Source organism: Ascaphus truei, chromosome 7 (assembly GCF_040206685.1).
Source record: "Ascaphus truei isolate aAscTru1 chromosome 7, aAscTru1.hap1, whole genome shotgun sequence".
NCBI lineage: Eukaryota > Metazoa > Chordata > Amphibia > Anura > Ascaphidae > Ascaphus > Ascaphus truei.
Window position 1 is genome coordinate 15,711,824 of NC_134489.1, and position 25,000 is coordinate 15,736,823.

A 25,000-nucleotide genomic window follows, 5' to 3' on the forward strand; every position below is an offset into this window, starting at 1 on the left:
CACAGCATCCAGCCCTCTGCTACTCACAGCTTCCAGCCCTCTGCTACTCACAGCTTCCAGCCCTCTGCTACTCACAGCTTCCAGCCCTCTGCTACTCACAGCTTCCAGCCCTCTGCTACTCACAGCTTCCAGCCCCATGAACCCTCCGCCCCCCCTCTGCTACTCACAGCTTCCTGCCCCATGAACCCTCCACTACTCACAGCTTCCTGCCCCATGAACCCTCCGCTACCCCCCCCCCCCCTCCCCTCCCCCCCCCCCCCTCCCCTCCCCCCCCCTTCCCCTCCACCCCCCTCCCCCCCTCCCCTCCCCCCCCCTCCCCCCTCCCCTCCCCTCCCCCCCCCTCCCCCCCCCCCTCCCCTCCCCCCCCCCCCTCCCCTCCCCCCCCTCCCCCCCTCCCCTCCCCCCCCCTCCCCCCCTCCCCTCCCCTCCCCTCCCCCCTCCCCTCCCCTCCCCCTCCCCTCCCCTCCCCCCCTCCCCTCCCCTCCCCTCTGCTACTCACAGCTTCGGCTGCCAGCCCCACGAGCCCTCCGACCCCTCCCTTGTCTCTGTCACTCTGTGTGTGTATGTGTCTCTCTCTGTGTGATTCTATCACTCTGTGTGTATGTGTCTCTCTGTGTGATTCTATCACTGTGTGTATGTGTCTCTCTGTGTGATTCTCTGTCACTCTGTGTGTGTATGTGTCTCTCTCTGTGTGATTCTCTGTCACTCTGTGTGTGTATGTGTCTCTCTCTGTGTGATTCTATCACTCTGTGTGTGTATGTGTCTCTGTGTATGTGTGTGTCTCTGTCACTCTGTGTGTGTGTATGTGTCTCTCTCTGTGTGATTCTCTGTCACTCTGTGTGTGTATGTGTCTCTCTCTGTGTGATTCTCTGTCACTCTGTGTGTGTTTGTGTCTGTGTGTGTCTCTGTCACTCTGTGTGTGTGTATGTGTCTCTCTCTCTGTGTAATCCTCTGTCACTCTGTGTGTGTATGTGTCTCTCTCTCTGTGTGATCCTCTGTCACTCTGTGTGTGTATGTGTCTCTCTGTGTGATTCTCTGTCACTCTGTGTGTGTGTGTGTGTGTGTGTGTATGTGTCTCTCTGTGTGATTCTCTGTCACTCTGTGTGTGTGTGTGTATGTGTCTCTCTCTGTGTGTCTGTTACTCTGTGTGTGTTTGTGTGTGTGTGTTTGTCTCTGTCACTCTGTGTTTGTGTATGTGTCTCTGTGTGTCCCCCTCCCCACCACTGTCTCCCCCCCTCCCCTCCACTGTCTCCCTCCCCCCTCCCCTCCACTGTCTCCCTCCCCCCTCCCCTCCACTGTCTCCCTCCCCCCCTCCCCTCCACTGTCTCCCTCCCCCCCTCCCCTCCACTGTCTCCCTCCCCCCCTCCCCTCCACTGTCTCCCTCCCCCTCCCCTCCACTGTCTCCCTCCCCCCCTCCCCTCCACTGTCTCCCTCCCCCCTCCCCTCCACTGTCTCCCTCCCCCCCTCCCCTCCACTGTCTCCCTCCCCCCCTCCCCTCCACTGTCTCCCTCCCCCCCTCCCCTCCACTGTCTCCCTCCCCCCCTCCCCTCCACTGTCTCCCTCCCCCCCTCCCCTCCACTGTCTCCCTCCCCTCCACTGTCTCCCTCCCCTCCACTGTCTCCCTCCCCCTCCCCTCCACTGTCTCCCTCCCCCTCCCCTCCACTGTCTCCCTCCCCCTCCCCTCCACTGTCTCCCTCCCCCCTCCCCTCCACTGTCTCCCTCCCCCCTCCCCTCCACTGTCTCCCTCCCCCCTCCCCTCCACTGTCTCCCTCCCCTCCACTGTCTCCCTCCCCTCCTCCCCTCCACTGTCTCCCTCCCCTCCACTGTCTCCATTCTTCCCCATCCCCTTCTCCCCATCCCCTTCTCCCCCATCCCCTTCTCCCCCATCCCCTTCTACCCCCATCCCTCCATTCCCTCCTTTCTCCCCCCCTTTCTCCCCCCCTTTCCCACCTCCTTCCCTCCTTCCCCACCCCCCTTCCCTCCTTTCTCTCCCCCCCCTTCCCTCCTTTCTCTCCCCCCCCTTCCCTCCTTTCTCTCCCCCCCTTCCCTCCTTTCTCTCCCCCCCTTCCCTCCTTTCTCTCCCCCCTTCCCTCCTTTCTCTCCCCCCCTTCCCTCCATTCTCTCTCTGCTCATCCGATACTGTCTCTCTCTCTCCCCATTCTGTGTCTGCCTCTCTCTAGTGCAGATAAATGTATGCTACTGTTTGCTTAAAAAAATAAAAAAATCTGCACATTTAATATATTGGGGTTTTTTTTTTCCACAATTTTTTTATTAAATCAAGGGTGCGTCTTAGAATCGAGGAAATAGGGTATTTGGATTTATATTGTATACCGTTTAATAAAGGTTTTTTTTTTTTTCATGTGATTTTGATTACATCAGGCAGGGGGGGCCCGAGAAATTTTATGGATGAAAAGGGAGGCTCGGCATAAAAAGTTTACTCACCCCTGCCAGTGTATATCACGCCCCATCGCAGCACTGACCTGTTAGCTCAGTGTAGAACAGCCCCAAAAGAAACCTGTCTCACCTGACCCCAGAAAGAGCAAGCGACAGAAAAAGCTTCATGCATGTCATGGAGAATTTTCATCCACTTCTTATCATTGTAGTCATAGCGGGTCCCCATAATGATGGCAGCGATGATATTCGATGAAGCACAGATCATAATGTTGGTGGGATCTATGGGCTGTTCTGGGGAAATGGATAAGTATCAATATGATCTGTTTTCCTATTCCACACCATACCATCATATTCCTCTCTAGTATTATTTCTGATTTCTTTGTTTTGATTTGCGTCGTAATCTTAAAAATAAGTCTAAGACACAGAATTAAAATGGTTTTGTAGCTTCATTCTGTATATGGACTTTAAACAGAGAAGCTAAGGATAAGAGAGCGGCAACACAGTGAGGCTTTAGGCAACTATTTTCCTTCTTTGTGCAAGTAGCAAGGCACCAAATGGACACACTGCCGCAGGCTTGAGGCTTGTTAGAAAAAAAAAAACTAAAATGAAATACCAAAAATAAAATTACAACTAATGTTGTTAATCTGCTTCGAAGGGCATCCCATTCAGCTAAAGTTTAAAACAAAAAGGGGGAATTACACCATTGAAATCCAAGTCACTCATCTCACAAACAAAGCATTTTGGAAATAACAGTCATTGGCTTCCTTATCATTATATCAAACATATACTGTGATTGTATTTAATTCACTAATTTTAACGAAGGTAGCACGTACTGCATATCACCTGGCATATGCTTTCTCATTTAAGTTTGAGGTCTGACTCTATAAGACCAGTCCCTTTACAGTAGATCCGATGTATATCTCTTAAATTAGACAGGATCTTTGGGGACCTGTGTGATGCTCACCATTTGAATTTCTGAAGTGATCCACCAGATGTTGAGCTTCTCTCTGGATGGGTTCCTCTAGGCTTTTCTTGCCCATCCCAAAATCCCTCAGCGTGAGGAGGCTAAACTGCTTCAGTTGCTTCCAGGCCTCTCCATTAGCAAGTACCAAGCCTGAAATCACAGAGCATAGAACGTAGCTTTATTACAGGTGTAGCCAACGTTATTGCACCCATAGTCATGCACTAAGGCATTAAATTGCAAAATTTGGCAACTCGTAGCTCCATCGATTTGCAAATAGCACAATGGCCCATTAAAACTTGCACCAGTGGAAATGCATTATCGTTTGATAATGGGTGCAACATTAGCTAGTAAATTGGGCCATGCTTTACACCTGCCGGTGAACATGTTGCAGTCTGACTTAGAGATGTGAGCATCAATAATCGAAGCTTGAAGACCCCTTGCCAACTTATGCTATACTCCAACATTTTCCATGTCATAATTGTGCATGTGACGCATTCCATAGGGGGCAGCCCTAATACTGTTAGGCAGCGGTGTTGATGGGCTCAAGGCAGAGAGAGGATTTTGATGGCTGGAGCAGGCAGCAGGCAAAACATAATTAAGCAAACCATGCTCAGGCAGACAAGGCATACTGTTGTAACACAGGGCTCAGGGCATTCAGTGAGAAGAAAGTAGTCAGGCAAACCAGGATCAGGGCAGCTGGAAGGGAAACTATAGTCAGAAATGCTAGGGTCTGGGTCAGACTGAAATCATGCGTAGTCGGTCATGCAGTGTAATGGAGTGCTCACCACAAACAAGGCATGACAGCAAGGCTGAGGTGGGTATAGATATAAACACCAACCCACAGCCGCGTGGGCGCGTCTGAAGTGTAGATTGGTTGAGGTAACCGGGTCGGGGTTGGAGAGGTAAGGATAATCAGAGTAACTTGCCGAGGTCGGGGTTGGAGAGGTAAGGATCGTTGAAAGTACTTAGCATTGGTCAGGATTGGAGAGGTGCGGATCGTGGTGATACTTTGCCGAAGTCAGGATTGGAGAGGTGCAGATTGTCATTGGTAGCTGGAGTCAGGAGCGTAGAAGGAGTCAAGAGGAATAGCCGAGGTCAGAAACAGAAAAGCTAGGAACCAGAGTACAAGACAAGACTGTGGAGGCAAGGGTAGCAGTGAACACTTTGCACATATGTTTATGCTGAGCCGATTTGCCAGTTGGCCAGCTGAGCATATATAGGAGACAGGTACCAATGAGGTTGCAGACAGGAGGAGGTGCGTCAGTAAGGCTGTCCATGATTGGTATTTTGGGTGCATGAGAAAGGTGTGGGAAAGATCCCTGATGATGCCAGATGACGCGATCCATGCGCGCACTGACCGTGCACTAGGTGCGCGCTGCGCGCCGATGACATCACTGCGTGGTGGAGCCTGGAGGTGGCACCGTAGAGAAGCGTATTTACCTCCGCACGGGATGTGCACATACCCATAGTATGGCGGTTCGTACCAAGAGGAGGAAGAGGAGCATCACGGACGACGGAAGGAGCGGGTGGCCCGATCACAGGCTGGGGTAAGTACCGGGTGCACCGAGCACGTCACAGGTCAGGGGTCCTGACAGTACCCCTCCCCCCTCAGGAGCAACTTCTGGGCCTCTCTGGAAGGGTTTGTGCGGATATTTGGCGTGGAAGAGCCGGACAAGCCTGGGGGCAGGAAGACGGTGGCGAGGAACCCAGGACCATTCCTCAAGTCCAAAGCCCCTCCAGTTTACTATATACTGGATCGATCCCCTGGAAATCCTGGAGTCCAAGATGGACTGGACCTCGTACTCCTGTTGGCCCTGTACGAGGAGGGTAGCCGAAGACGAGTCGGGGAAGCGAGGATCCCGGATAGCCGGTTTCAGCAGGGAAACGTGGAAAACAGACAGGATCCTCATAGACGAAGGAAGGTGTAGGCGGTATGCCACTGGGTTGTTGTTCGTGAACTTGGCCCATGGAAGGAGGCTAGTCCAGTCATCCTGGGTGTCTGAGATGAAACAACGAATATACTGTTCCAGTGACTGGTTGGTTCGCTCTGTCTGACCATTTGTTTGGGGATGGTAACCCGACGAAAAAATGTAGAGATATATCCAATTGCTAGGAGAACGAATGCCAGAACTTCAATATAAAATGTGACCCTCGATCGGAAACGATGACCTGAGGAACCCCATGGAGGTGGAAAATCTCCTTGGCAAAGACGTCTGCCAGTTTGGGAGAGTTAGGAAGACCTTTCAACGGAATAAAGTGGACCTGCTTGGAAAAGCAGTCTACCACTACTAAGTGTTCATACCTTTAGACACGGGTAATTCTACTATGAAGTCCATGGACAGATGTGTCCATGGACGGTTCGGGATGGGAAGAGGTCGAAGGAGTCAAGGTGGTTTGTTCCGAGGAGTCTTGTTAAGAGCACATGTCGAGCACGCAGTAACAAATTCCTTAATGTCCTTCTGCATGACGGGCCACCAAAAAGTCAGCTCCACAAGATTGGTGTTTCTCCTAGTAACTGGATGTCCTGATGATTTGGGCGAATTACCACATTCAAGAACCTTCCTCCGATAAGGTGGTGAAGTAAAAAATCACCCCTCTGGGACTTCGAGACCTTCTGGGATGGGGGACTGGTCTTGTACAATCTCATTCAAGGCATCAAAGGTGTTAGCGGAAAATATGTATTTAGAGGGGAGAATGGTTTCCTGATGATCCTCGGTTTTGTCGTCCACCAGAAACTGACGGGAGAGGGCATCGGCCTTGACATTTTTCGAGCCTGGTAAGAAATAAATAATATGCGCTGATTTTGCTTAGTCAGAGCTACTGCCCTGAGGAAGCGAGACCGCTGATTCAAGTCCTTCTGGGTCTACCAACCTAGGACTTGTCAAGATGGGCAAAGGTATTTATGTATGTGTCTTTATTCATATAGCGCCATTAATGTACATAGCACTTCACAGTAGTAATACACATGACAATCATATAAATAACAAATAATACAAATAACAGATCATGGGAATAAGTGCTTCAGACATAAATGTAACATTGTGGAAGAGAAGTTCCTGCTTCGAAGAGCTTACAATCTAATTGGTAGGAAGAACGTGCAGGGACACTAGGAGGACATTCTGGTAAGTGTGTCTGCAGGGGGCCAATCTTAATATATCATGTGTATAGTCTTAGCCACGGTGCTACTCTTTAAGCAAGTGTGTCTTAAGGTTGCAGTTGATCTCACAAGACCAGACATACGTTTCAATGTTTGGGCCATAAATACTGGCACAATGAAGATTTTTGTTTTCTTAATTCTTGACTGCCCGGTATCTTGGGCATTTAGGACAGTGTGAGGCCTATTCACAAAGCGTGGATAAAATCAATGCATTTGCGTCTGACTATGGGGCCTATGTACTAAGCGCTGGTAAGCAACTTATCGAGGCCTTTTCACCAAAAAAGCCTACTGCTATTCAGTAAGCCCCGATAAGTCGCCGATAAAAATCCTTTTCGGCAATTTTTTTTCCGGGGGAAAAAAATCGCAAAGCGAGCAGTGACAAGCCACTTATTGGCAGGTCTTCAAATTCACGCAATTCTAGTAGTCTCGATTAGCTTATTGAGGCTTATCGCGGCTCTAAAATAGAGATTTCCTCTCAAAATCCTCCCGCCAGGAAATATTGGCAGGAAGTTGTTGAGAAGTCGCCAAGAAGCGACGAGACGGGACTTAGAATAAAAAATGCATTTTTCCTGCATTAGATTGATGCCGGGGTCTCCGGAGCTGATACCCCTTAATATCAGCACCGGAGGCCCCCGGCATGAATCCCATGCAATACAAATACATTTACTGGCAACTCCAATACCTTAGCGGCTAACCGCTAAGTCAATGACAGGGTTGAGGAACAACATCAGCTTTATTGGGGGCAGAGGGGGTGAGTGAAGTGGGTACTTGGCCTTTCACTCACTGCCTCTGCCCCAATAAAAATTACAATATGTACTAAACACCAATACACAACTAACCCATACACTGTGCCCCCATATAAAAACATTTTTTTTTAAATTATACACAGGATTGATACCAGAGGCCGGCGGGGGTCCTCAGGTGGTCCCCATAGGTTTCCGGGGGTCCTCAGGTGGTCCACGTGGGTGTCTGGTGGCCCTTGTGTGGTCCCCATGGGTGTCTGAGGGCCCTCGGGTGGTCCCCACAGGTGTCCTGGGGTCCTCAGGTGGTCCCCGTGGGTGTCCGGGGGTCCTCACATGGTCCCTGCGGGTGTCTGGTGGACCTCGGGTGGTCCCCACGAGTCTCTGCTGGCATGTGGTACCAATCCTTGTGCAAAAAAAAATGCGGAATACATTGCAATAAATACATACACTGGCGACACGTTTTATTGAAGCACGGCTAGCACCGCAAGCCGGGGGATGCCCCGGCGTGCTAGCCGCACTCCCTCAGCGTGCCGCGCATCACCGATGCGCGGTCACGCGTCATCGGGTGCCTGCGCCCCCTGCACGTGCGTCCAGGGCTCCCCGAGGGAGCCCTGGTGTCCCGCGATGTGGGTGACGGCGGCAGGGGGTTCCGGGGGACCCGGCGGACCCGGCAGCGGGAGGAAGAAAGCCCCGATTGGAGGGCGCTCCTCCGCTGCTTCGGCGCGCGCCCGGCACCCTCCGGCGCGCGCCAGGTTACTGCTGCGGCCGAGAACGGGCAAATGCTCGAATAAACTCGGCCGCAGCAGTATACCTGTTAATGTGTATGTACAAACCCCCCCCCCCGAACACATACCACATACATTACAGTAATGGGCAAAATAACTATTATCCAGATATGGATAATAGTCCATTATAAAATCAAATATTTTCAGCAAGCATAAATAAAGTAAATAAACCTTACTACTTACCCCTGCCATACTGAAGGACATCCTCGCAAGCATACTGCAGGTCCATGTCCTCTGATGCCAGCAAGAATACATGAAAAACTACAATCTAATGGCCCCCAACCCCTTAATCACCTTAGCGTTATTTAACCGCTATAGTAATTAAAGGGTTAACCCACCCTCCCTTGCTACGCACCTGGGAGGCCTAAGCACCCACCCCGGGACCACTATACCCCCCCTGTACCCATTGATTGGCATAGTGGTACATCATAACCATATAATATGGACATGATAAGCCACTGAATCACTCAATGGTCACCCTACTAAAAAAGCATGAAGGCCAAAAATGCACAATAATAAAAGATATACGCAAGCATCTAAACACCACAATTCAATAAATAAAAGCACTTGCCACCAATTAAATAAATAAAAGCGCTAGGCAAAAAATTAAATACATAAATAAAAGCACTAGCCAACCAACCAAATTAATAAATAAATGCACTAACCAACAAAACAATTAATTAATTTTAAACATTAGCAAACAAAACAATTAATTAATTTAAACCTCTAACCAGCAAATCAATTAATGAATAAAACCACTAGCCAACACATCAATTAAAACCTGTAGCCAGCAAAATAAATAATTAATTAAAAACGCTAAACAACCCTAAAATATACTAAAAACAAACCATCCAAATTCTAAACAATTTAATCCAAACAATAAACAGAAATAGAAAAAAATATACAGTCAATATAAAACAAGCATTTGCCAAAAAAAATGCATTGGCTTTCACTATATTTATCTGTACCTTAAAGGAGAGCAGATGAATACATTAGCAATCAATTGGCAATCAAAAACATAAAATTAAAAAATACAATAAAAAAACCTTTAAAAATAAAATTTCAAACATTCAATATTTTTCTTACCTTTAGAAGTTTTGCCCCTTCGAATCCCAGCGTATTAGGAAGCTCTCATACCGCAACATCATCCAAGTCAATCCAACGCTACCCACCTTGAAGATCTGGAAAAGGTAACAAAATTCTTCTTTCTTTTATCTTCTATCACCGTCTTCATTCTTCATCTGCCATTATTTCTTTCTTTTCTTTAATCTTCTATTTTCATTTGTCAATCCAAAACCCAATGGAAAATCCACAACACGTTGTTCTCTCGTCGTCTTCTTCCTATTAAATTAGATGTCCAGGCCTTATATAGGGCCTGTGACGTCACATTTTCAGGTTCGATGATACAGCTCCAATCTGATTGGACACTTTGTCATGTTCCCGCCTCATTTTCTTTTGTTAAGGATGTGACATCATCTCAAGGGAGGTATGTTACCTCCTTAAAACCACACGGCTATCACATGATATTATCACATGATATTACAGCCAATGGGATTGAAGACAATCCCATTGGTTGCAGTACCATGTGATAGGTTACATTAGTTCAAAAGGATGTGACATAATCCCTTAAAGTGATGTCATAAGGCCTGCATATCTCATTTAATAGGAAGAAGACGATGAGTGAACATCCTGTTCTGGATTTACCATTGGGTTTTGGATTGACAGATTAAGATAGAAGATAGAAGATGAAAGAAAAGAAAGAAACAATGACAGATGAAGAAAGAAGACGGTGATAGAAGATAAAAGAAAGATACATTTTGTTACCTGTTCCGGATCTTCAAGGTGGATGGCGTTGGATTGACTTGTGGATGATGTCGCGGTACGAGAGCTTCCTGGTACGCCGGGATTCGGAGGGTCAATGCTTCTTAAGGTAAGAAAAATATTGAATCTACTTAATTTTATTTTTACAGGTTATTTATTGTATTTTTTTGTTTTTCTTTGCCTTTGACTGCTAATGTATTAATCTGTGCACCTTTAGTGTACAGATTAATACAGTGATAGCCAATGCATTTTTTTGGCAAATACTTGTTTTTGTCAGGATCGCCTAGACCTCCTGCTTAGCCATAGTTCTTCTTTGTCCACTGGGTGTGCTGCTGTCTTCTGTTTCCTCTGGGTTCCTCTGTCTGCATTTCTGTCTTCTTGTTGCTCCTGTCTCTGTCCTTTATAGCTTCTGCTTCCTGGTTGGTTCAATTGCCTTTGCTTGAAGTCAGACTCCTAATGCACATGCCTCTGATTCCTGATCTGTTTCTGTACCTGTACCTGTACCTGTATTATAGAAGTCTGTTCACAGTAAAAGCCCTTGCTGGCTTGTCCCTGTTTGTTCCTGTTCTCAATCCCTGCCCCCAGACCTGTCCTTGCTCCCCTGTCCTGTTCCAGTCTCCTCGTTGCCGACCTCTGCTTGTTTCCTGACTTCGCTACCTGCCGCCTGCCTCGGACCTCTGCTTGTACTGCTGCGGCCGAGTTTATTCGAGCATTTGCCCGTTCTCGGCCGCAGCAGTAACCTGGCGCGCGCCGGAGGGTGCTGGGCGCGCGCCAAAGCAGCGGAAGAGCGCCCTCCGATCGGGGCGCTCTCCCTCCCGCTGCCGGGTCTGCCGGGTCCCCCGGAACCCCCTGCCGCCGTCCCTCGGGGAGCCCTGGACGCGCGTGCAGGGGGCGCTGACACCCGATGACGCGTGACCGCGCATCGGTGACGCGCGGCACGCCGAGGGAGTGGGGCTAGCAAGCCGGGGCATCCCCCGGCTTGCGGAACTAGCCCTGCTCGGATTAAACGTGTCGGTAGTGTACCTGACTTCGCTACCTGCCGCCTGCCTCGGACCCCTGCTTGTGAACCCTACTACGCTCGTGCTGTTCCGGCCACCGAGATCCTACCCGCCACAGGAGTCTCCCGTGACAGTTTTCTATTGACTGTTAGTTTTACATAATTAATATCACATTATTATACATGATATAGTCAGTGAACAGAAACATACAGTTTTATTGGCATGTATCACCACTTCACTGCTAGACAGAAACTTTTTATTTGAAGGAGCACAACTCACTAGCAGTCTGGACAAAACCCAGGGTTCCTCCCAACATGGACAACTCTTTAATCAATAGTAGTGCTCTGGATCCGGTTTCCGAACTAAGACCACGGTACTATCGGGCACAGTAACTGGAAATACCCTCTTAGGGTGGTTTGCGCACAGCATGATCCACTTGGTTTAAAGCAAGAGTATAACAATATTCTTGGTACAGATGCAGCGGCCGATATTCAAATAAATCTCGAAATGGATTTCGAGATCTCCCTATGATCCACTAAAGTTTTGCCGGCCAGAATATAATGGCCCATCGGATTAACACAGTAGGAGTCCCTGCTGTGTGAGTCCTACCGGGGTCTGCCTTTCTGTAATAGACGCGCAGTAAGAGGCTGAATCAGTTACTCCAACTGCGCGCCTCTCACAGGCGATCGCTGGGGTTTTATTTAATTTTATACATTACAGTAATGTAGCAGGGGGTCTCCGGAGCTGAACCGCATTTTCTTTTGTGCAGTGCTTGGGTTAACCCTTGCAGTACCTGTTGCCACCTTTTAGACTCTGACTTTTCATTCCCTGGACAAGGCTTGTCTCTGCATCACTGGTTGGACCACTGCTGTTCACAGGGTTCCCATTTCAAAAGACAAGAGTGCTTCCATTATTTTGTTACTGCATACTGTGATTTTTCCTGCAATCTGTAGTTCTTCATATGATTGGTTCTAAGGTTTCAGGTTTACCTGCAAGTTCCCCTAAAGTTTGTTTCTCTGCAACATATGATATCCCTACGCCTGATATCAAAGGTTTCAGATTTAACTGCAGGGTTCTCTGTCTGATATTCCTATGTCGGATGTCAAAAGTTTCAGATCTAACTGCAAGTTTTCTCTGTAGTAGTTTCCTGCTGTCTATGATATTTCTAAAGTTTCAGATTTAAACTGCAGGGTTTCTCTGTCTATGTTTTTTCCTTGCATTTATAAATCTCCGTGACTGATGTTAAAGTCTCAAAAGGTCAGCTCTCCCATCTTGTGTCTCTCTGTGTCTAATATTCCTGTTGTTCATTCTAATGCTTCTGTTTTAAAAACACATTTCCTCTTTACTGGTTTCTTGGGAAGTGTGGTTTCCCCATGTCTGAAATTATGGCTCATACTCAAACAGTCTTGAGCAGTAAACGTGAACACAGTACCACTGATTCTTCAGAACTTCTCAAAGCAAGGAAGAAGAAGAAAAAGAAGGGAGGCATTACTGTGGAAGTTGCAGAAGAAATGAAAGAATGAAAATTTAACCCCAGAGTCTGCATTTGATGAAAGAGATATACTGCAGCTTAAAGCAACTCACAGACGTATCCCAAGAATAGTGGAAGAAAAGAAAGATGCCCTAACTCAGACGCTTCAAGCTGCACAGAAAACAATTGATTGTCTTTATGGACGTTTAGATAAGGAGCAAGAAGCCAAGGCTGCACTACAAAGCTGTCTATCTTCAGCAATTGCTAAGTGTGTTCTCCAGGAGAAAGAAAAAGAGCAGTTGGAGAGGGACAGGGTGATCCTGTCAAGTAAGCTGGAGAAGGCCTATGCTGATAATGCCCAGTAGCAGAGTTTCATGGCTCAAGTTGGCACAAAACTGGAAGCCTCTGAGGAGAGGAATTGCCACTTCAACACAGAACTATGTTCATTGAGAGAGATCTTCGAAGGGTTAAATAGCAGTTTTGAAATGGTAACCCAGGAGTGCAAGAATCTCTATGTCCAAGTCAGTGAAGGAGATAAGAAACTCCATCAATTAGGAGAGGAGAAGAAACAGTTGGCCCAGGAAAAGTTAGAATTGCAGAAAGCACTGCAGAATGCAGAGAGAGTGCTGCAAGAAGAACGTGTCTCCCTGGAGCGGTGCACACAAGCAGAAAATATGCTGCAGAGTCAGCTGCGAGAACTGCGTACACATCTGCAGGACACCAAGGAGAAATGGGTGAATGCTGAAGAAAAGCAGCGAGTACTGCAGTAAGAAAGTTTCCAGACTGCCTACAAAATAAAGATGCTGCAAGATTATTTGAGTACCCAGTGTGTCCCCAAAGAACAGCATGAGGAGCTAAAGGCCACACTGAGCATAACCAGAGCCTCGCTGGAGGAAGAGCTAAAGCTAGCAGCTGAACACACATCTCAGCAGCTCACAGCGCTGCAGGCACAGATCACTGAGCTCAAGACACAGCTTGCCAAAAAGGAGGAGAGAGAAAAGGTGTCCGTCTGTCAAGTGGCTGGCCTGACACAGCACTATGAGGTCAAAATGGCCGATGCCTGCAAATTATTGGACCACACAGCCCGTGATAAGGTCCGGCTGCAGCTGGAGCTGGACAATGCCCGGGAGGAGTACCGGCAGCTGCATATCAGAAATGAAGAAGAGGAAACATATTTAAGCTTTACTCTGAGTCAGCTGGGAGATATAGAGTCGCGACTCAACTCCAAAGAAGCCGAACTGACAACTGCATTGAGTGGGAAAAGAAGTGCAGAAAGACAGCTACAAGAGCTGAAAACTCAAATAGCTGGTCTTAATGAGAATTTAGGTGATACCACGAAACGGGAGTCACAAAAAGAGACCATGGAGCGTGAATTCTATGTTCCCACTTACCCATGTGAAAAGTCTGCACCCGTCCTTGACGCCCACATTCCTGATGTCCATGCCTCTGCAATGGAGTTGAACGTATCCATTGGAAAGTTCCAGATTCCAAGACTAAAAGAGATATATTGGTCACAAAAAGAGACCACGAAGAGTGAACTCTGTGTCCCCACTGACTCATGTGGAATGGCTGCACCCGTCTTTGATGCCCACGTTTCTGATGTCTCTGCCCCTGCATTTGGGTTGAACGCACCCATTCAGAGGTTCCTTGCAGCACCCAATGTACCTGTGGAGTACCCTCTGCCCGCTGACAAACCACAAGAGGTGGGTCACCTTGAGTCCTCTTTTCACCAAGGCCTCCGGGAAGAGCATGGAGGATCGTCCGGAGAACGCTCTTGAGAGGGGGGATTAATGTCAGGATCGCCTAGACCTCCTGGTTAGCCATAGTTCTTCTTTGTCCACTGGGGGTGTGCTGCTGTCTTCAGTTTCCTCTGGGTTCCTCTGTCTGCCTGTCTGTCTTCTTGTTGCTCCTGTCTCTGTCCTTTATTGCTTCTGCTTCCTGGTTGGTTCAATTGCCTTTGCTTGAAGTCAGACTCCTAATGCACATGCCTCTGATTCCTGATCTGTTTCTGTACCTGTACCTGTATTATAGAAGTCTGTTCACAGTAAAAGCCCTTGCTGGTAATCTGGCTTGTCCTTGTTTGTTCCTGTTCTCAGTCCCTGCCCCCAGACCTGTCCTTGCTCCCCTGTCCTGTTCCAGTCTCCTCGTTGCCGACCTCTGCTTGTTACCTGACTTCGCTACCTGCCGCCTGCCTCGGACCTCTGCTTGTACCTGACTTCGCTACCTGCCGCCTGCCTCGGACCCCTGCTTGTGACCCCTACTACACTCGTGTTGTTCCGGCCACCGAGATCCTACCCGCACAGGAGTCTCCCGTGACAGTTTTCTATTGACTGTTAGTTTTACATAATTAATATCACATTATTATACATGATATAGTCAGTGAACAGAAACATACAGTTTTATTGGCATGTATCACCACTTCACTGCTAGACAGAAACTTTTTATTTGAAGGAGCACAACTCACTAGCAGTCTGGACAAAACCCGGGGTTCCTCCCAACATGGACAACTCTTTAATCAATAGTAGTGCTCTGGATCCGGTTTCCGAACTAAGACCACGGTACTATCGGGCACAGTAACTGGAAATACCATCTTAGGGTGGTTTGCGCACAGCATGATCCACTTGGTTTAAAGCAAGAGTATAACAATATTCTTGGTACAGATGCAGCGGCCATATTCAAATAAATCTCGAAATGGATTTCGAGATCTCCCTGTGATCCACTAAAGTTTTGCCGGCCAGAATATAATGGCCCTTCGGATTAACACAGTAGGAGTCCCTGCTGTGTGAGTCCTACCGGGGTCTGCCTTTCTGTAATAGACGCGCAGTAAGAGGCTGAATCAGTTACTCCAACTGCGCGCCTCTCACAGGCGATCGCTGGGGTTTTATTTAATTTTATACATTACAGTAATGTAGCAGGGGGTCTCCGGAGCTGAACCGCATTGGTTTCAGGTCCAAGGACTCCCTACTTCCCGAGATACAGGCCCCGTTATGGGGTGCTGGTATCTCCTATGCATGGAAATGTACCGATCACGTTATGCGAAACATTTACATGCATAGGAGAAACCGGCACCCCATAACGGGGCCTGTATCTCGAGAATATATTGAATTCTCAATGTGGAACCTGCGCTGCAATGCCGAGTCCATTAGGTATGATCTTATATTAATCCAGAATAAATCCACAACACCATAGGGGGTAATAAGTGAATGATGACACTGATCCTGCAGTATGGTTTCCTAAATGGGGACCTATATTCCCTGAAGGGACTGGGCAAAGGAAATAATCCCTGCACAGAACCTCATTGGGGTGGGCCCTGGAACACTCATATGTCACAAGTATTTATCAGATTGAATAAAGTCTGTTACTCACAGTATTGGAGTCTCCCCATCCAGCTGGTGTGTGAAGCGTGCTGCTGCTTGTAGAAGATCCAAGTAAACATCCATGTAGAAAAAGGCGCACAATAAAAAGAGTGGGTCAAAGCTACTAAAAAATAACCTTTATTGGTCCATAAAAGAGAGAGGGAGGTACAAAAAACCTCCTACATGTTTCGTGCACCAAGCACTTTATCAAGGAGTATCCAAATACAATACAATTGCTCCTTATAAACCCCTTACCTGTAGCTCCATTTTAGCGGCAAAAACGTGGTGACGTCACTGTGCGCGCCCGTCACGCATGCGCGGTGATGCGGCAGGACTGAGAAAAGGTTTGATAAAGAACCTTTGTTCGAAACGCGTAGGAGGTGTTTCCCTGTGCTTTTACTCCAATTAAGATTGTTATTTGTATCCCCTCCTGACTCCAGTCATCGATGGTGCTCTCTTCTTTCGTTTTTCCCTGGGATGAGACTCACCAGTATTCCTCGCTGAGATTGGCTGGTAAGATATCAGCAGCAGGTGTGGGGAATAGCCCTGAAGCCAGGAGATAATTCGCACGTGCACGCGCTGCACACCGGTGACATAACTGCGCAGCCGTAGCCTGGAGGCAAGGCCAGTAGGGATGGTATTTCCTCCAATGCGGAGTCTGCGTGCGCTCTTAGGCTGACGGCTGATACCCGCAGATGTGTGAGACGTGTCAAGAGCGGAGGGGGAAGTCGGGCACCTGATCGCGGTTTAGGGTAGGTGGAGACCACGCCGAGCGTGCCGTGGATCACAGATCCTGACACCCTCCACCTTTACTACCAGGACCTCTCCTGGTAGTCGATAGTGGATAAACTCCATATCAGTCATTATTTTCTGTAAGCACGGTCACAAGAGCAGCAGGTAGCTCATTCCTTTCACTCGCCAGGCTCCAAAGAACTGAGGGTGCGGTTCACTTTATCCGTGACCTCCCTTGTTCTCCAAAGTTGTTAGGCATTGGCTGTCGGCATGTTCCCTCCCTCTGGTGGAGATTAGAGGATGAGCACACAATGAGGTGGATGGGGCGTGACTCTTACTCTTGGCTGAGCCAGTCACATTGCTTGGGTGGGGTCCTGGCTTTCGCGCCAGACCCTTGCAGAACTTTGCAAAAAGTTCACATACAGTCTGTTTGCAAGCTGCATGTGAACTCTCCAGCCTTAGCGGGAGACGCCATTTTAGCTCACGTAACTCACGTGGAGTATTCCCGGGCAAGCTAGCCTTCATTTTGGGCACATTCCCTTCAGACCACGCAGTGGCTTCAATTCCGACAGGAATTTGTTCCTTGTGGATCCTTACAGCACATAGATTAGCAGTCTACTAATAGTAGGTTGTACTCCAGGCTAGCAAAGTTCCATCTCGATACGCTGCGCATGATTACAGTCCATTTCAAGCACTCTGTGGTTCCATGATCTGGCTAGTGGCACTCTGGGCTTCTTCCCTATTAGTACCCTTATGCTGCCCCGTTTGGCTGCCAGTATCACGGACCCTCTTCAGAGGTATCTGGGACTGAGTTAACCAAAGCACCCCCTTTAGGCATCCGACTACCCGCCTCAGGGCGACTTAGAACAGCAATAGCCTTGTGTCTCTAGACCATTCACCAGATAGGGCAGTCCAGGCCATTCTTTGTGAGGAACACTCTCCCCCTGCCTACACCAAGCCTCCCTTCTTTCTTAGCACTTGTTCTGGAAGCGTACCTTGTTACTTACAGCCTCGTTTCGCTGAAAGCCTGTCCTGTTACAGATCTCAGCAGTGCCTCAAAATGTAATGGTCTTTCCCCCACCCGGGGAGAGATTTTGTCTACTTGTACATATATATTTATATACTACAGTGTAAGGTGCATATACCTGCTGGCAGCAGGAGGGCAGAGTCATCCGCCGGTGGTAGTGGGGACATAGGACTAGGCTTCTGGGGTTCATACAATAGAAGAGAGAAATGGCAGAGCGCAACCGGAAATATCCAAAAAAGAGAATTTAGAAGGAAAGTGCGTTATCCATAAAAAGGGCTCTGTGAAGCACGAAACATGTTGGTAGGGTAATGCCGTGCCATTTTTCCCTTCATGACCATTAAACTTTTTATGGATAACGCACTTTCCTTCTAAATGATCTTTTTTGGCTATTTCCGGTTGTGCTCTGCGATTTCTCTCTCCTTTTTTTATTCAATCCACAAGGACGGAGGCACACCAAGAAGGTCTAGTAGGATCAACATGGACGCTGCAGCAGACGCGTAAGTTTTTTGCTTGCTACATGGTTATATTGTTCCACGAAGGGATTAGGGTATTTCATTGGGGTGACAATTAGCTTTTGGGTTCCTGGACAATTTGAGTGCCGCTAACGCTGATTTACCAACTAGGATATCACACCCAGTACCCTCCCAGAATCAAGATTATACTCCAGACTTCATACAGGAATTATCATCTTTAAACTATTATTATCACAGCTGTATACAGTTCTCAGCACCACGCATTATGCTTTTGCTTTCTGGGGTTCATACCCTACATATCTCTTTAGCAGTGCAGAGCCTCCATCTGCTGTAGGCTCCAGGAACTGAAGTGATCTTCCACAGAAAAACTGTTACCTCTCCCCCGGTAAGGTCACGCACCAGGCAGGAGGTATAAAGGAATGGTTTATTATTTTGGTCTGTGCAGTAAAGGAAGGTAGAAGGAACACAGGGCACAATGGATTTCAGATAATTAAACTCATTTATTGAGCCAACACAACGTTTCGACCTTAGTGGCCTTTATCAAGTGACGCTGAGATGGAATTTGTTGTTGGTTACTCACCACTTTTATTGAAAAGCCGTTCAAACACAGGGATGTTCCCTCGTCCCCCAAAATTATCTCCATGGTCAACCAAAGCCTCCTTTACTGCTTGGTACCCGCACAGAACAACAGTGGGTCTGGATCCCATGTAAACAGTGAATACGGGTCCGTATTTCTCACTCATCTGTGGAAGCATCAGAAAAGTCAGCGTGTGTGTTTGACCCTTAAGCACAGCGTTATAACGGGGTTGTTATGTATTATGTTTCTATATGCACTTCTTGCCTACTCAATATGGATGTATCTGCTACAACTTTTGTGTTATATATATATATATATATATATATATATATATATAACAATAGTGAAAAAAAGTGATCTGCGCTCATAAATTTGTGAATACTGTAAGTGCTTGTCAGCTAGTGCAATTGTGACCCTTAAGGAAAAATAAACGACCTGATTTAGGATGAGGTAGTTGCTGCTGTATTCATGGGATGACTCAGCATACCAAGGCTTGTACAGAAACAAAAAGAAAAACAGCGCCTAAAAACCTCATAGTGTAGTAAATTTTAAAATATATATTTATGGTATAAGGTGAGTATTGCACGTACATCAAGAATAAAAATTAACAGCAGGACATGTTAGGGACATGTTACCACTTGACGAGCTGCAACACTGGAACACGCCGTGGTAGCTTGGGTTTCTCTCCTCCAGTAGCAGGGGCCAGAAGAGTGCTCTCTCCACTCCGGTCTGGAGTCTCTCACTTCGCGGTGAGGACGCAGCTGCCGCTGTTGTAGAGAGGAGGATTCCTTTTGCCGGTTCTGGGTTACTCCACGTGTGTCGATGACGTCATCAGTTGGCGTCGTCCCGAAGTCCGCGTCAAGTTGCATCTTAGGCAAATCAGCCAAGTGAATGTCCCGAACAAAGTAATGCTGGTTTGACTAAGGAAGGAAGAGGGCGCGTTCCAATACAATACCTATTGAGGCTCTTATTCTCAAACCAGCATTACTTTGTTCGGGACATTCACTTGGCTGATTTGCCTAAGATGCAACTTGACGCGGACTTCGGGACGATGCCAACTGATGACGTCATCGACACACGTGGAGTAACCCAGAACCGGCAAAAGGAATCCTCCTCTCTACAACAGCGGCAGCTGCGTCCTCACCGCGAAGTGAGAGACTCCAGACCGGAGTGGAGAGATCACTCTTCTGGCCCCTGCTACTGGAGGAGAGAAACCCAAGCTACCACGGCGTGTTCCAGTGTTGCAGCTCGTCAAGTGGTAACATGTCCCTAACATGCTGTTAATTTTTATTCTTGATGTACGTGCAATACTCACCTTATACCATAAATATATATTTTAAAATTTACTACACTATGAGTTTTTTTGCGCTGTTTTTCTTTTTGTTTATATATAACAATAGCAAGAATGTTCAGGGCACTCAAAGAGAAAAAGTGAAAGGAAAAAACGTATCTGATCAGTCGTAATGCTCACATTGCAGCCAGGATCACCATCCAGCAACAAAAAATAGATAAATACCCAATATCAAAGAATCTGGAGCACTCACAAATTCAAAAAATGCAATTTAATGAAGTAACACAGGCATCAGGGGGTAATCACAGGAAAAAGAAGCCACGTTTCGGACCTTACGGTCCTTTCTCAAGCTCCCCCCATAAGGTTCGAAACGTTGCTTCTTTTTTCTGTGATTTCCCCCTGATGCCTGTGTTACTTCATTAAATTGTATTTTTTGAATTTGTGAGTGCTCCAGATTCTTTGATATTGGGTATTGTGACAAACGCCCCTCTTTTGTAGTGCTGACGTCTGTCTGGGTTCTTCCCGACACAGTCTTCTAGGGTTAATTATACAACAAACAGGATCATGCAAAGTATTATGCTGCTTAACTCAGGCTTCTGCCTGCTTTATTTTCATCCAAGTAAGGTACTGCAGCTTTAACATGTGAAGGTTAGAGGTACTCAGATACTTTCATTCAGCAGTTCACATATTTCAGTGTTACAATATTTCCCACACTGTTATTTCAAGAAATAAAACCAAAATCATATAAGCAAAATCCTATCCCTTTCAGGGATCTAACTACACATCAGAATCAGTCTCTCTAACAGCTGCTGGCCAACTAACCTGGTTCCCCAGCTTAAAACAATGCTCTCTCATTTAGGGTCACTAGGTACAGCACAGTCTTTTAGCAACAGCAGTAACCATTTGTTTTGTCTTATCTGTTCGTGGTGTCCAGGCAAATCCTCTGGTACTGTGATACGTGGAGGGGCCGTCAACCCCGACACTGGATGCAGGGGAGCAGCGACGCCCCCAGCCCCCAGGCTCTAAGGAGAGAGAGTGAAATGCAAACCTCTCTGCTCTAAATACCTGTGCATGTGATTAGAAGAGCAGGTGAGGGAGAACTAGAGCCATTGTAATCTGTGGTCTTGATTTTCCATCCAGCTGCCTGAGTTAATGGGAAGCTGTGGAACGGATCATTTGTAACTATTCCTGCATTTTCTGACCTAAAATGGGGCAGAAAGCTGCCTAACATCTTTGGACTATGTCACAGTATATATGTATATATATATATAACACATTGTGTGCTCATTTGCATGTAATTTCCCAGAATCCCTTGCTGCAGTGGGAGCACTGTATGCGAGGTGATAATGGTTGAAAGGTAGGGTTGCAGACCTGTGAATGTGAATAAGCTCTCAAGTGATATTCTTTATTGGCTATATGCTAATGGTGGAGGTTTTCTGTCGCCTTTTTCACCCACCATAACTTAAAATGTATATGAAATACATCGGCCATTGCGGAGCGGGCGGGAATGGTGAGTTGTTGGCCGGGTAAGAGGGGGGGCTTGAGCGGTCGCATGGCCGTTGTCTGTGTAGGCAGTCATTGAGGAGCGGGCAGTATCGGATCAGGCGGGAAGGCTGATTTTGTGGGTGGGTAGAGGGGGGCTGGAGCGGTGGTGTGGCCGTGAATGCGGCAATTGCGGAGTGTGCTGGAAGTAGCGCAGCGCCCGGAAAGGGTGATTTGCGGATCAGGAAGTTTCGGATCGGGCGGGAAGGCTGATTTTGTTTGCGGTCAGGAGGGGGAACTAAAGCGGTGGCATGGGCGTTGGCCGTGATGGCGGCCATTGCGGAGCGGCAGGAAGTAGTGGAGCGGCCGGGAAGGGTGATTTTGTGGCCGGATAAGAGGGGTGTGTGGAGACACAGTAACTGTGCTGGTGATATGATGGTTCGTGAAGAAAGGTGTAAAATTAGTATTTGTGGAATTATCTGTTTTGCGTGTGTGAGGTGTAAATGTATGTAGTGTGTAAAGGAAGGTGTTCATAAAAATGTATGTTGTGTTGAATGCGACCATTGTCAGATGTACATAAAATTATTTGAATGCGGCCATTTTGTTTTGTGTTGTACAGGGTCATGATGATGTGGGAGAATAAGTAGTTTGGCGGGAATGCGGCCATTTTCTTGGAGATTGATATTGTGTGTGAGTATGGAAGGGTTAAAATGAATATAGTGTTAGTGATTTAATAATGTGTGATGGTTTAAAATGTGGTAACGTGCGTGTATTGCGGGCATTTGTATGAAGGGGTACATTAAGTATGTAATGGTGTTAAAAATGTTTGAAAGCGGTTGAAGGGGCTGGTGATGGGTGTGAACTTGCGGAGCCATTTGACACAGTAAGGGGAGTGCTGATGTGGTAATGTGTGAGACCGTGGATGGGTAAGAGGGGGGGGTGAAGAGCAGACACAGTAAGGGGAGTGCTGATGTGGTAATGTGTGAGACCGTGGATGGGTAAGAGGGGGGGTGAAGAGCAGACACAGTAAGGGGAGTGCTGATGTGGTAATGTGTGAGACTGTGGACGGGTAAGAGGGGGGGGTGGACAGCAGAGAGTATGTTAAACTTACCAAGGTGGGTGGCAGAGTCCGCAAGGGTGATTCAGCAGTGAGAGAGTGTCTGTGTCCATTATGGTAAGACTGCAGGGATGAGACTGTCTGTGGAGTAGGTGTGTCCGTAATGGTCAGCGTACCTCTTGGCCAATGAGAGCCGTGAGGGAGGCGGGGCATTGGTGGGCGGACCCAGGGACCAATGAGAATCCCCACATATACTAACAATCAAACAACTTTGATATATATATATATATATATATACTAGCTGAGAGACCCGGCGTTGCCCGGGATGTAATTTTGGGGGGGGCGTACGACAGGGTTAGGCTTCCCCCCCCCCCTTGACAGCTAGGTGGGTGACTGAGTTGACTGAGTGTGTGGGTGACTGTGTGGGTGGGTGGGTGACACTTGACTGAGTGGGTGGGTGGGTTGGTGACTGAGTGGGTGACTTTGGGTCGGTGACTGGGTGGGTGACTTTGGGTCGGTTTGACTTTGGGTCGGTGGGTGACTTTGGGTCGGTGGGTGACTTTGGGTCGGTGGGTGTGTGACTTTGGGTCGGTGGGTGTGTGACTTTGGGTCGGTGGGTGGGTGACTTTGGATCGGTGGGTGGGTGACTTTGGGTTGGTGGGTGGGTGACTTTGGGTCGGTGGGTGACTCTGGGTTGGTGGGTGGGTGGGTGAGTTTGGGTCGGTGGGTGGGTCGGTGACTGGGTGACTTTTTCAGGGTCGGTGACTGGGTGGGTCAGTGACTGGGTGGGTCAGTGAGTGGGTAGGTGGGGTCAGTGAGTGGGTGGGTGGGGTCGGTGAGTGGGTGGGTGGGGTCAGTGACTGGGTGGGTGGTTTTGGGTGAGACTGGGTAGGTGAGTGTGAGACTGAATGGGTGGGTGAGTGTGAGACTGAATGGGTGGGTGAGTGTGAGACTGAATGGGTGGGTGAGTGTGAGACTGAATGGGTGGGTGAGTGTGAGACTGAATGGGTGGGTGAGTGGGAGACTGAATGGGTGGGTGAGTGGGAAACTGAATGGGTGGATGAGTGGGAAACTGAATGGGTGGGTGAGTGGGAAACTGAATGGGTGGGTGAGTGGGAAACTGAATGGGTGGGTGAGTGGGAAACTGAATGGGTGGGTGAGTGGGAAACTGAATGGGTGGGTGAGTGGGAGACTGAGTGGGAGACTGAGTGGGAGAGTGGGTGGGAGACTGACTGGGTGGGAGACTGACTGGGTGGGTGAGTGGGAGACTGACTGGGTAGGTGAGTGTGTGACTGACTGGGTGGGTGAGTGGGTGACTGACTGGGTGGGTGAGTGGGTGACTGACTGGGTGAGTGGGTGACTGACTGGGTGGGTGGGTGACTGACTGGGTGGGTGAGTGGGTGACTGACTGGGTGGGTGGGTGACTGACTGGGTGGGTGAGTGGGTGACTGACTGGGTGGGTGAGTGGGTGACTGACTGGGTGGGTGAGTGGGTGACTGACTGGGTGACTGACTGGGTGAGTGAGTGGGTGGGTGAGTGGGTGACTGACTGAATGGGTGGGTGACTGGGTGACTGACTGAATGGGTGACTGAATGGGTGGGTGACTGAGTGACTGGGTGGGTGACTGAGTGGGTGGGTGACTGAGTTGACTGAGTTGACTGGGTGGGTGGGTGACTGAGTGGGTGGGTGACTGAGTGGGTGGGTGTGTGGGTGGGTGACTGGATGGGTGACTTGACTGACTGGGTGGGTGACTGACTGGGTGGGTGACTGACTGGGTGGGTGACTTGACTGAGTGAGTGAGTGGGTGGGTGACTGAGTGAGTGGGTGGGTGACTAAGTGAGTTTTTGAGTGACTAAGTGAGTGGGTGGGTGGGTTACTGAGTGGGTGGGTGACTGAGTGGGTGGGTGACTGTGTATGTAATTATTGTGTGTGATTGTTGATTGTGTGGGGTGTGTGTGTGGATGAGTGAGTGTGTGATGTGATAGTGAGTGTGTGGTGTGTGTGTGTGTGTCAGTGTTGGTTAGTTGAGTGTTTGTGTGCAATAAATTAGACAGATGTGTAAATAGTAATGTTTTGTGTAAAATATGTTATTGAAAGGAAGAGGTGATTTATTGTGCTAGGTGTGTTAGTAGCGGAGGTGTTGTGTTGTTGTATATGTTTGTGTGTGGTGGGATGTTGATGTGCAATGGGAGTGGGTGGTGAGACGTGTAAATGTGCATTGTATTCAGTGTAGTGTGTATGGTGAAGGGTAGGTAATTGGAACAGTGGGTTGGGTGTGTGTGTTTGTTTAGTGGTGGTTGTGTTGTGTGTGGTAGTTAAGGTTATGTTGAAGTGTTGTTTTGTGTGTTGTATCAGCAGAGGAGGTTGGTGTGTGTGTGTGAGTACGTGTGTTGCGTGGTTGAGGGCGTGTGGCGTTGCTGAGTGCGTGTGTGTGTGCATGTGTTTGTGTATTTGTGTGTGTGTTGTGTGTGATGGTGTGTGGTGTGTGTGAGAGCATGTGTGTATGTGGCGTGTGTGATGGCATGTGTGTGTGTATGACGCATGTTGTGTGTGTGAGTGCGTGTTGTTGGTCATAGACATGTTGTAAATTGCATGTTTTTGAGTGTAGTGTGTGTATTATGAGGGTGAAGGTGAGGTGTGATTTGTTGTTATGTGTGGCATAGAATGACAGG

The 25,000-nt window shown here is 48.1% G+C and overlaps 1 protein-coding gene across 2 annotated transcripts in view; it reads right to left on the reverse strand.

Moving 5' to 3' along the window:
- The window catches only part of LOC142498736 (cytochrome P450 2A6-like), a 55,452-nt gene that overhangs the window by 24,476 nt on the left and 5,976 nt on the right, over nt 1-25,000 (reverse strand). For both annotated transcript variants that reach the window (XM_075607075.1, XM_075607074.1), the window contains exons 2-4: nt 18,502-18,664; nt 3,359-3,508; nt 2,525-2,685 (exon numbers count right to left, since the gene is read on the reverse strand). In XM_075607075.1, the coding sequence (XP_075463190.1) occupies nt 2,525-2,685; nt 3,359-3,508; nt 18,502-18,664 (474 nt within the window). The remainder of the gene's footprint in view (nt 1-2,524; nt 2,686-3,358; nt 3,509-18,501; nt 18,665-25,000) is intronic.